General features: G+C 32.8%; 1 protein-coding gene across 1 annotated transcript in view; it reads right to left on the bottom strand.

Annotated features, from left to right (window-relative positions):
• Window positions 1-1263: 1263 nt before the first annotated feature.
• Window positions 1264-13764, bottom strand: part of LOC146994144 (uncharacterized) — an 82503-nt gene continuing 70002 nt past the window's right edge. Inside the window, exon 2 of the mRNA XM_085826881.1 lies at window positions 1264-9708. Within this exon, the coding sequence (XP_085683007.1) occupies window positions 8441-9708 (1268 nt within the window). The 3' untranslated portion in view covers window positions 1264-8440. The remainder of the gene's footprint in view (window positions 9709-13764) is intronic.

Genomic DNA, 13764 nt, shown 5'->3' with positions numbered 1-13764 from the left:
CTCTAAACCCCAATTATAAATTATTATATTTTTTAGACTTAAAAAACAGGAGTGTTTAGAGAAATGAGCTATATTCCGGTAGAGGAGAAGAGAAAGAATGATCTTGTTTGTTTGTGTTAGCTAAGTCAGGATAAAGTTCGGAGAGCAGCCTTGGCTCCAAATCAGAGGAAAACATTTAAATTCTTATAAAATGGTTATCGTCGTATGATGTACTTACTCTATGGAGATAACCCACTTTCTTACTTGGCTTTAACATTTTTAAATCAAATGATCTAAAAATTATATTTCTGTCCAACAAAATTGCCCCCTCTCTATTTGCGTTTCCTTCGACTCTAATCTACACTCATGTCCATAAATTAAGGATAATGCAAAATTAGGCAAAGGAAGAGTTAGAAGCAAAACAAATTTGACTTATTTGTAAAGCTTATTTATTAAACAAAAGGTAAAGAGCAAAACAAGATGCTATATGTTTGATATTATAAAAAAAAATTAGCGATTTTTTTCTCCCTGGAGCAAATTAAAAAAGAACCTATTTAAAAGAAAAAAATATTACATGGTTGGTATGATTGTTAATACATTGTATGTCTCCCAGACGATGCAATACAGTCCGTACAACGCCTAGGCATGCTGAGTATCAAATTATCGATCTGATCTTGGCGGGGGGGATATTACACCACTCAAAAAGCAATGCTGTCCGAAGTTCCGGTAGACATGTAGGAGGAGGTTGACGGGCTGAAACTCGTCGGCCAAGCATGTCTCACACGTGCTCTACTGGATTCAAGTCCGGTGAGAATGCTGGCCAGTCCATAGGGGTGATATCCTCCGATTGAAGGCATTCGCTTACGATGTTTGCATGGTGAGGACGGGCGTTGTCATCCATAAACACAAATTGTGCGCCCATGGCGCCCCAAAACAAACGTACATGTTGTTCCAGAATGAGGTCCCGATAGATTTGGCTTGTCATGGTTCCAATTTGAACTTGCAGGTCAGTTTTGGAACCCAGAATAATTCCACCCCAAACGAGCACTCCTGCACCACCATAACGGTGTCGTTTAATGATGTTTTCTTGGTGGTAACGGGTACCTGGAGATCTCCATGTGAAAGTCCGACGAGAATCAGACTGCAAGCTAAACCTGGACTTGTCGGAAAACATCACAAAAGCCCACTGTTTCGGTGTCCACAATGCATGCTCTCTACTTCAGGCTAACCGCAGGCGACAGTGTATTGTAGTAAGTGGAATGCACCTGACATCTTGTGTGAGCATATAGACCAATCTGCTCTAAGCGTCTGTACACGTTCTGCCTTGAAATTGTCATACCAGTGGCTGAAGAGAGCTGACGAGACAGGTCTGAGGCTGTGCTCCGCCTGTTCCTTTTGGCATTAACTGCCAAATACTGGTCCTCATTCGGCGTTTTAACTCTGGGGCGACCTGTGCTGTAACGTCTACTCACATTACCATTATCTTGGAATCGTTGCCAAAGCCTGGAGATGACACTCTGGGCAGTTCCAAGTTCGTCTGATAATTCCAGTTGGGTACGCCAACATTTCAGACCGATAATTCTACCACGTAAAAAATCATCCAAATGCGTCCTTGTGTCATAACTATTCGGTTATTGCACTGAATTGCTTATAAAGCACCTGCGAACAATTTTACTTCTTTGCCTGTATTCCGTATATATCACTCTCTTACACTCTTGTCATTGTTACGTACCATCGGCGTCATCTGGTTACTTCGTGAAGTTTGCATATGATTCTTGAAGATGTGTGTAGTGATTTTACAGGTGATATATTTATTTTAGAGTTCGATTTCCGCTTGACACCGAATTATCCTTAATTTATGGAGATGAGTGTATAACAATATACTCTTTAATTACAGTGATCACGATTTCTCACATACAATTTATACAAGTTAATGGGGTAACATCATTTTAGCAGAGCGTAGGAGATACGTTAGGAGAGACAGAAGCTAGGGAGAGGATTGCAGCAGAAGAGATAATGACGTAATTAATTGAAAAGGGTATTTATACAAGTTTGATGTACAAGTACAGCTAATCTATGACTGGTTAGTTTTATTTACCTCTTTCAAAAAGCATTATATAATGAAGAAAAATCTCAAATCTGGGAGAACACATGAATTTAGGAAAAGCACACAAAATCTGGAAATGTTAATTTTGAGGTCACCATCTATTTTTCTAAAGCAGCTATCGTATTTTCTTACACCTTACATGCATATACCCCTGATGGTTAGAGTAGACTGAAGAGTACCTCTTGTGTTAACGTGAAGTTCTTTCATTTAATGCCAAGTTATTGTTTCGTTTATTGCCAAGAGTTGTTGTTTCATTTATGGTAACCTGAGTAGTTGAATGTTTCGTAATATACGTTTACCTAGCATTGGGTGCTCCTTTGACTTTTTAAGTGAAAGTACATCGATGTGTACATGGTTAAAATCAAGAGAGTGTGCAGTGCCTAATTTATGCAATTATTTGACTTGTTATTTTGTCTATGTGTAGTGGTGATTTTTTTTTTTTTTTTTTTTTTTTTTTTTTTTTTTTTGGTGTTAAAATCGCCACTACACAAAGCCAACATAACAAGTCAAAGAATTGTGCGAACTTGGTATCCATGTAGCACCAAAACACACCAATTTTTGCCAAGGGGTACCCATAAATATACTTTTACCACAGGTGACATTCATTTATATTTAGAGATGCATTCACAATTCCGTACGTTAACACATTTACCTGACAGTTATTTCATTGCAATCAATTAGTAAATATAACCAGTATGACCAATGAATTTTATAATTAACACTGAACTTATTATAATTTTGTGATTAGCTTTCTACAAAACCCATTCTAACATAGGTATTTTGTACATAAGTCGATTTTATGTATTTTGCACTTAGGTAACTTATCTAGTAGACAGGGTAATGTCTACTAGATAAGTTATTTGTTATATTATTATATATTGTTTAGCATTACACTCTCTATCAGTTAAAAACTAATAAAAATAATGAAGTATGTAAAAACATTAACAATGAATGGCGAGGTTTATGTTGCAAATAACATAAAATACTTAAATAGTGTTGTAAAAGTTCATACATAAATGTAAATATTGTATTTGTTTGAAAGAGGTAACATGTTAACATCTAAGTTCTACAACATATTTGTATATGAATAAATGTGCATTGTACTGAATATTTACCAAACTTATTTCCTCATTGTCCCCTTTAGAGTTTTTGAAAAAATTCTGTATTTTTATACCTATGCTTGATGTATTAAGTATTAAAAATAAATTAAATAGTAAATCTAAAAATATTCAGGAAAAGTTAATTTTTAAGAACTTGTATCAAGTCGCACTGGCAAAAATGATTTCATGACTTTTTATACAGTACAAAGTCCGTAATCCGGACTCCTCGGGCCTTCGGCGATTCCGGATTATAGATCATCAATTGAATTCTGGTGAGATGGCATGCAGAAATTATACAATTAAAAATATGAAACCGTAATTTATGAAATAAAGAGCAATTATGATCTAAAGGGTATCAAAATTTACAAAAAAAAAGCTTAGTATTTATTTGTTTACTTTGGTAAACATTTCTATCAATGTAAGTTGTTTAAGTTGCTTTGTTTTTTGTGCTAATACTTTCTCTTTAATTCTATAAACAGACATAATTCCTTGTTCAGTTACAAAGTCCTGTAACTGCTGTGTCGAGAATACCGAGTAACTGTTCAATCGAAATTGTTTCGGTTTTAATAACATTGTCTGTTACTTTCTTCACTATCGGAAGCGCACATGGGTACACGCTTTACTGGCTTTACGCGCATGCATAATTTTGTGGCTTTGAGGTCTGGATTATAGATCATCCCGGATAATGGACACATATCTGTTAATATTTGATTTAAATCAAAACAATCTTTCCAAATATGCAAAAGGTATTTAAAATATGTAGTTGCAAACTTCACAATACAAATTTTATAATTCTTGTATTTAAATATCTCGTTAAATTCAATATGTACATTCTCCCCCCCCCATAGCTTTTAAGGCTGTAAATAATGACAAAAACAGTGATAATTAAAAAAAAAAATATTAAACAAAACAAGAAGAGTACAACAGATGCAATGTTACTTCAGTTAGTCACATGAAATAAAATTAAAATGATCCGCAAAATTATATTCTGTTAAGAATGTAACTTTGCCAGATTATAATTCTTATTTCTGTTAGAGGAGTCCTGTTTGCAAACATCAATTGAATATAATTTTTATATGGAATATCTCTTCAGTTAAAAATAACAATAGAGTCAATAAAGTACGAAATTTTCAGATTCTTTCTATTCTTATGTTGCATTATAAAAGAAATATTTCATCATGCTCCCTCAGTGAATTTCAAAATCAATTTAGGCTCCCATTTCTCTTAAAGCTGATCAGTGCAAATACTTCCAAAACAAAGCAGGAAATATAAGGTAAGTACAAGACTCTACTTTGGTACACGCAATATAGAAAGGCAGTATGTGTCCTTGAAGGTTAAAAGTATGTTTTCTTTTGGCAATATGAAAACAAAATATTTCTTAAAGACACATTTAGTAAATAACTATTTCTTATATCTATGGAAAAGATACTTTCCAAATGCCTTTTTATATACATGAGGTTTTTCTACAGTGCTGATATGTGTAAAAATTGATTGAAAGCTTATTGAAGTTGAGAAACATTTTTATACCTAATCACACAACCAGGCCCGTCCCTAAGTAACAGACTGCCCACGAATTTTCTTAAGACAACAGTCTCCAAATTTTAAAAAAAAAAAAAAAGTTCAATGACTAATAAAATTTTTATATCATACTCACTAAGTACAAAATTGGCAAACAGTATAAAAAGCTCTTGCATTTTTGCAGTGAATTTAAAATACTTAAATCGTGTTACGCGACAGTCCGGCCGCCTCCCGATTTTTGCTGCCTGCATACTTTTAAGTATTTGAGCCCTGCACAGAAGGAGCAAATTTAAAATAATGCACTAGCAAACTATAGCATGGACATGGTGATGCAATATTTAACCACTGTTCAAAATTTCAAAACAAGAATTAGAAGGTGTTAACATGAAAGTCAGCATATTCCACAGGAACCAGATGTCAAAGCTAAATATTTAATAATAGACAATAATCAGAGACACAGAAGTATAAACGGTACTTTTCCCTTTCACCGGCGCAAATCTCGCCAAGCAGACCTTGTTGGCGACAAAATACAGTATATAAATAAAAAATGTTAACAAATGCTAGTTATTTTGAAGGCATAAACATTTTAATATGGTTTATAATTTTGTAAAAAGCCAATAAATTTGTAAAAAGATATTAATTTAAGAATTTACCATGCTATCGTGGTTCAACATCATGATTCGCCGGTTCGTATCACGTGACCCCAATTGCTCTCATCTCACGTAAACTACGCTAGAAAAATCTAATTCTCTCAGTAATTATCTACATTAATTTCAAGCTAAATCTTAATTTGGAATACAAGTTTAAATGCAAGAATTATTTCAATTGATACAAATAGCTTTTTCAGAAATTATGTAAAACCATAGTGCTTTACTTCGCTAGGGCATTCTCATTACAATTGATGAATTTAACCCTTGGTTTTGCCTTTTCTATATTTTCGCCTTCAGGTGAGCAGTGTGATTGCGTCCTAATCGACTTAATTACTGTGAATGGTCTTAGGGCATAAAATTTAATTATCTTTGTAAACATTCTATGTAAATACCAGTATTGAAAGAAACAATCAATCTGGTAAAAAATGTCTGCGACTTGCTTGGAAAATGAGGTGTAAAGGTTACCAGCGAAGATATTCCGTTTGGCATCAGTTGTACCATTATTGGCGACTTTATCGTTTGCGCCGGCAAAATGGAAAAGTACCGTATAAACCTATCTGAAACATTTTGCATGGATGCATGAGAAAGAAACAAGTTATGTATATGAAAGCAATAACCTTAGCACAATTTTTTGATTTTTTACAGATGAAAAGTTAAAAGTTACTTATTGGATGCAAGTTCATGGTTTTCACAGCTTTATTTCAGAAAGATTACGAAACTGTAGATATTTATTATAAACTGGTAAAAATTATTAATATATCAAAAGAAATTATATTTGAAAATATAAATTTGAATTATAAAATAAAATATGTGATGAATTAAAAAAAATTTTTTTCTTCAAATCTTTCTGTTATTATTTTGCACTTTTCTTGTCCTCAAGTACACACCTATCTGTTTTTGCCCCCTCCAAAAAAAAAAAAAAAAAAAACAGAATTCAGTTCATGCAGCACTCGGCTATTGAGGAGAAGCATTTCCTTTTGGTTCCCTTTACAAAATTCCGTTTTCTTGCAGAAAGTTTTATTATAGAATTGTGGTAAAATTGCTCACAAATTCTGCAAGGCTGAATTTTAAAATGAAGCTTAAGGCAAAAAATATCACACTTTGTTTATAAAAACTGTTAAAGTTTAGAATATAGGAAAAAGAAAGCACACAAAATGGCAGAAGTGCTTGATTGAAGGATAATAATAAGCATGTTTGCTGGAAGATTGGTTATGCACATACATTGTAGCTAGGGTTCCCACCTTGCCCGGAATTCAGATGTGAAAATTAAAATCTCCCAGCTCCAGGAAGAAATTTAAAATAAATATTACTGTCCTGAAATATAAATTTTCTTGAAAATAACGACACAGTGTGCGCAGAAGAAATGGTTGAGAGCATCGAAAATCACACAACTGCGCACAGCAGCCAAAGAACGTCTATGTCAATACATATTCTTTGCAGTAGCGATCTACGGTGAGTGAGCACCTTACAGGATGAGTAGTAGTTTCATGCTGGTGTATCGTGCATGTGTCCTCATCTAACGCCACCCTCTCATTTTCAATCCATTTTTTCAATTAGCCTGCAATTAGCTAGCTATCCACAAACATGTGCATATTTTGAAATTATTTAAATGCTTTCATAATAACATCTAGTGAAAAAAAAAATGATTCTGATTCTGCAAGTGAACAAGTGCCACAAATAAAGACAAAATATTCGACGTCATTTCAAGACAAGTGGTTAACTCAATTTGATTAGCTTATGAAGAGAGACAACTTTAACGAAGAATGTAAAGTATTTTGGAAAATGATAATTTTAAATACGAGGATGTTATAGCTTTAACTGTACATTCTCAAAGCAAGAAACATTAGTAGCTAATATTGAATAGAGATTCATCAAAATCGGTTTTGAACTTTTTCATGAAGAACTCTTCCGAAGAACAAGAAAATATATCAGCAATTGAAATTACTTCAGTCTGTCACAGGATTATACACCTCACACTTTTAATAGCTAGGATTGCACAAATTGTATAGCACTCTATTTCCAGGTTCTTCTCTGTCAAAAACGATTTCTTGTGGTAGAACAAAATGTACAAGTATTTGTGAGAGTGAGCTTGCTCCTGCAGTTCAAAAAATACTTTTAAATGAGATTAAGAAGGCGGAGTTTTTTTCAGTTGCAACTGAAAAAACCGAAAAAAAGCTTTTTTTTTTTTCTTCCAGAAACTTTTTTTCCTCTCCCGGATTTTGACAGCCAAGAGGTGGCAATGTTAATTGTAGCCAAAGTTTGGTACATACTGAAAATAAGGCAACTTTTATTAAGATGACTGCATTAGCACTTAAGTACCACGGGGATAAAAATAAAAATATATAAACCACCCTTACTTCCTCAAGAAATTTCGTTGGAAAACATCAGAAGCTGCATGGTGGCATCAAAAACATAGGCCAAAATTAATGTTTTAAACGTATCATACTGAACACATAAGCTTGCAAAAATCAAAATTCTAAGCATTCTTAACATTAAAAAGGGAGTTCTCTAAGCTAAGGAGGTTGAAAGAAACACCTAAATTTTACAGCACTAAAAATACTACAAAAAACCATAATTCATAGTTTGTACTTTTTTAGAAAAATGTACTGAAATGTGGATTACAGCGCAAAATGTGAATGAAAATTCTCAACTTTCAAAGAATTCATGACATTACATGAATGCGAGGCATGTGACATAAATTCCCCGATTAAAAACAGTATAATCAGTGTCTTACTTTTCATTTGTTCTAATATGCCAATTTAAAACTATCATTACTAATTAAATATTAAGAATAAAAAAATGTCGCTTTAAATCAGAAGCACTTTAAAATAACGTGCGACTTTTGTTGCAATCATAAGGTTTTCCTCTTGTGAAAACAACTAAATTATTTATTAAGAATTAAGGCGAAATGACAAGTTAAACAAACCCCATACAAAGATACTTTTTTACGGCATGGACAAGTCCTTAATGTACACAATAAGCATAGATTCTTATTAATCTAACATTTCCAGAAAAAACATTAGTCTTCTTATTCTCTGTCTTGAATGACACGAGTCTTTCAATCTTTCTATCACCCAAGCGATTTGTTACACGTGTAACTCAAGGAGTTTCTTCCTGGTGTGAATAAGTATATGCTTGTTTAAATTGGATTTTTTATTAAATAACTTGCTACATACCTCACACACATGCGGTTTCTCTCCAGTGTGAATAAGTATATGTTCCTTTAAATTAGCTTTTTGTGTAAATGACTTGTTACATATCTCACACACATGAGGTTTCTCTCCAGTGTGAATAAGTATATGTTTCTTTAAATGATGTTTTACAGTAAATGACTTGTTACATACCTCACACACATGAGGTTTCTCTCCAGTGTGAATATGTATATGATTTTTTAAATCACCTTTATGAGCAAATGATTTGCTACATACCTCACACAAATAAGGTTTCTCTCCAGTGTGAATAAGTATATGTTTCTTTAAAGTCTTTTTTCGTGTAAATGACTTGTTACATATCTCGCACACATGAGGTTTTTCTCCAGTGTGAATAAGTATATGTTCCTTTAAATTACGTTTTTGTGTAAATGACTTGTTACATATCTCACACACATGACATTTCTCTCCAGTGTGAATACGTATATGTTCCTTTAAATGAGTGTGAATAAGTATATGTTCCTTTAAATGATGTTTTACAGTAAATGACTTGTTACATACCTCACACACATGAGGTTTCTCTCCAGTGTGAATAAATATATGTTCCTTTAAACGATCTTTTCGTGTAAATGACTTGCTACATACCTCACAGACATGTGGTTTCTCTCCAGTGTGAATAAGTATATGTTCCTTTAAATTACCTTTTTGTGTAAATGACTTGTTACATATCTCACACACATGAGGTTTCTCTCCAGTGTGAATAAGCATATGTTTCTTTAAATGATGTTTTACTGTAAATGACTTGTTACATACCTCACACACATGAGGTTTCTCTCCAGTGTGAATAAGTATATGTTCCTTTAAATTACTTTTTTGTGTAAATGACTTGTTACATATCTTACACACATGACATTTCTCTCCAGTGTGAATAAGTATATGTTCCTTTAAATAACCTTTTTGTGTAAATGACTTGTTACATATGTCACACACATGAGGCTTCTCTCCAGTGTGAATAATCATATGTTTTTTTAAATCACCTTTACGAGCAAATGTCTTGCTACATATCTCACACACATGAGGTTTCTCTCCAGTGTGAATAAACATATGTTCCTTTAAACGAACTTTTCGTGTAAATGACTTGCTACATACCTCACACACATGAGGTTTCTCTCCTGAGTGAATAAGTTTATGTTCCTTTAAATCACCTTTTCGTGTAAATGATTTATTACATATCTCACACACATGAGGTTTCTTTTCTGACAAAATAAGCATATTCATGTTTAAGGTAGTTTTTCGTCCAAGTGAATTCTTGCATACAAATTTTTTTCTCCTGTATGTATATGCAGATGCTTGTTTAAAGAACCATACTCTCTTAATGACTCTCTGTATACCTCATACACGAGGTTTCATTACTGTATCAATACATACATGCTTGTTTAAACAACTCTTCAGTCTAAATCACTTGCTACACAGTGCATACATGAGGTTTCTCTTTTATGTGAATAAACATATGTATTTCAAAACTAGAGGTGTCGGGAAATAATTTATTACATACCTCATATTGGTTACATCTTATCCTGCATTAAGAAGGAAATGTTGGTTTTATTGAGGCTTTTGTGTAAATGAATTTTAAGATTTTCTGTTGGGTGAGTAGGCATCAGCTCATTTAGGAAATTTTTATACAACATGGCAACTTCCAATACACATTGTAGTTAGATATATTCGGTAAACTGGCAGGGTCTCTCGAAATATAATGAAGAATTTATCACTATTTCATAGCATTCTGGGAGATGTTACAGTTTCGACTGAACCTGGAATGTTTAAATTAAGCAAAGTAGTTGGTGCAAACAGGCACACACATAGTGTATAAAACACTAATACATTTTGAACAGAAGATACATTTAGTGCGATATAACATGGTATGATTTTCAGGACAAAATGTCATGAAAATAAGTTTGTTTCTTTCGGACTAACATGATTTCTCACTTTAGCACTCATAAAGCTTAGTTTGTTTATTCATTGCTTCAAATTGCGATCCGTTGGCGCTTCGGCAGAGGATCCGTTGGCGGCGAAGCGTATTTACTCGCCAACGGCTAATCGGCCATGAGTTTAGCGGTGTACAGTTACGTTACAAGATATTTAAAAAGGTTAACCGTAATAACTGAAAATCGTTAATAGCAATGAAAGGACTGGATATTATGTTCCCATAGATCCCCTAACTCCATATTCCCTCTGGCTTGCAGTATGCTATTTCCTGTTTGTAATGAAAAACAGCCTGTTAACGAATTTCCGCGAAATGCGTTGATCGTAATTGACTGTTCATTAGCTGTTTTGGTGATACATACATGTCTTCTCCATTTAAAACAGAACCAGATCATATTTGCAGATCACAGCAAATAATGAGTCTTTCATGGCAAAGTTATCAATTTGTTGAAAAATAACTTGGTGAAATTTAAATATGCTTTAAGAATATAAAATTAGAAAATATTCCTGTTTTTAACAGTGCAGTTTCTTGGGAAATTGTCAAAACACAAGAAAAACAAAAAGGCACTTTTACTACTTGTACCTTCATTACATAATTTCAAAATGCTTTCCAAAGTATGAGTGAAAATAAATTCTCATCACATAAATGAAATAAACAATGTTTTCATTGAAATATAAACTATTGTAACTGTTTGACTAGGTAAAAAATAAAGTTTGTATCGGAATAAATTATATTCTGCTGTGATTTACTTATGCATGCATAAATAAGTGTGTGCTTATGTATGCATGTGTCATAAAATAAAAACTAACATATCCACTTTTATTAACAATCATGCTAACCTCAGAAACAGTAAGGGCAGAATTTAACTTTTTTGCATGTAACTCTAACAAGCATACTATGATTCATTACTTTCCAACTGATGTTCTGTGACTGAATTCTGGTAGTTTGATTTAGGTCCTAATCTAAAAAAAAGACAGCTAATTGCATGGGTGTTTTCACGGTGCTTCAATATGTTACAGGAATGCAAAGCCAAAAATCCCTTATAAAGTTCTCCTCAAAGGCACACCTTTTCTTACGCAGATATTTTTTGCATGCTTTGACATAATTAAAACACACCAAACCAAACAGATACATGCCACCAGCAATTTTAAACTCAAAATATTCCTTAACTAACCCTCAAACCCTAACCTGATTTCGGTTATTGTTATTGGAGAGCTATTCTGAGTGATCAATGAATAAGAAAAAAATTTCATTAAAAAATCATGTAGGAATAGTTTTGTATAAATTATCATGTAAGTGTGATATTGCATATATTTATTATATGATTACTTAATTTTTTTGTTATTAATTATTTTTATTTTTTTCTAATTACGTGCTCCGCCCTTAGGCATTCCACAGAAAGGGAGGGATGCCCTATAGAGGTCTTTTTAAGGGAAACTGGCTCGTATCCATGTTACACATGGGGAAATCATGAAAACGCGCATGCAGCCAGCCTGTTCGCCGGGACTTGAACCCAGGATCGAACTACCAGTGTTCAGCAGCTTTTACCGCTCGGCCGCTGGTGGGCTCATTAATTATTATTAATAATATATTTAGGCACAGTATTTCTTTTAAATTCATCTTCTGATTTTAAATCTATTTTGAACTTTCAAATCATAATTTTATCAAATAAGTTACTGAAAATGTAGTTACAATCTCACTCTATCAAATCCGAAAGTTGAGTTCATGGATGGACAAACTATGGCCAGTGAACAACTACCTGTTTAAAGCTTCTATATAGATATATATTATTCTATTCAGCAAATTATCAAAATATATTTAGGATTTTACTATGCAATACATAATGTATATTGTAAATATATATTCATTTTTGTTTCGGCTATACAATGTATACTGTATTTGTATAAATAAAACGTAAAGGAATATCACGTGATTTGCGCATAACATGAGTTCACATAGATATCTGTTATCTCACTTCATCGACATGTATACTGTGCTCATCGACTTTGTTACATCATGAACACAGATAAGTATAACAAGATTTAGATCTCCCACTGAAAATTCCCCAGAAAGCGAGAATTACTGATAATGTAACGAAATGAAGAAAGGTAATCTTTTTTTTTTTTTGAATGTGGAAATTTTAACTATTTTCAAGTGGTCTGTTTAAATTTCCATTGAACATTAAACCTGTGCTTGATGTAACCATGAGGCTTGGGAATAGTATTCAATCTTGTTGATGTATCCACAGGGAATTACGAGATTTACTTAAGCCCTTAAAATCTGAATACTTGCATGTGGTGTATTACACAAAACAAAAGTAAGATGGCTTAGTGCAAGATGTGTTTTCGAGAAAGTTTGGCAACTGATTAATGAAATTGTGCCATTCTTCAATGAGAAACATTGTTCTGTAAAGTGTGAAATTTTAAAATATATAGCATCAATTAATTTAGAAAGCAATCACAAAAAATCAGAGTCATATTTGCAAATTTTCACAGGACTAGTAAGTGATTAGTCACAGGATTTAATTTATATTGATACAGCATGGTTTTCAACTTAGCATTTTTCACATTTCTTTGTCATATGAACAATTTAAATGTCAAAATGCAATAGTTATGAAGATAGCCTTAAAAAAAAACCTGCATTTTGAGTCTGATTTTGAGTTTAAACACAGATTTCAATGCAATTCAAATGTAACTAGAAATTTTCAGCATGCCTTGCAATATAAACTATGAAGCCGTGAGACCACATTTGCAACTTGAAGTAATTTAGCTACAGTCTAACAATCACTTGAAGCAGTTGTTTCTCAGTGTTCCAAAATTACAGTTGTTCAAATCATTATATAACTACATATACATGGGAATAACAAAAAGTAGTAAAATTTATCACAGATCTGCACACGTTGGTTGACTCTTTTCTTTTGACGATATTCTTAGCATATCCTAAGAACATGATGCTGTTACAAAATGCTGGTTATCAAAATTAATCTCCAAAATAGATAACTTATTTATTTTGATAATTTCAAAATATTTTTCTATTCAACTACATAGAGATAATCAAATGAAGAAAATTCCCAAAGCCTGTGGAAACTATCCAACATTACAAAAAAAAAAAAAAAAAAAAAAATTCATAAAACAACAGTCTCCTATTCAACTTATATAAACAAAGTAATTGTTCAACTTTACACAATCCTAAACAAGTCTTTTAACTGAAGACTAACTTTATATCTCTGGTCAATGCAAAGTTTTGTAAATGCGTATATTACAAATATTTTCAATAA

The sequence above is a fragment of the Stegodyphus dumicola genome, chromosome 11 (genome assembly GCF_044657685.1).
Source record: "Stegodyphus dumicola isolate Sdum_Otavi_A_Nest chromosome 11, ASM4465768v1".
Classification (NCBI taxonomy): domain Eukaryota; kingdom Metazoa; phylum Arthropoda; class Arachnida; order Araneae; family Eresidae; genus Stegodyphus; species Stegodyphus dumicola.
Note: the sequence above shows the minus strand (reverse complement) of the source record. Positions and strands in the feature narration are given on the sequence as shown.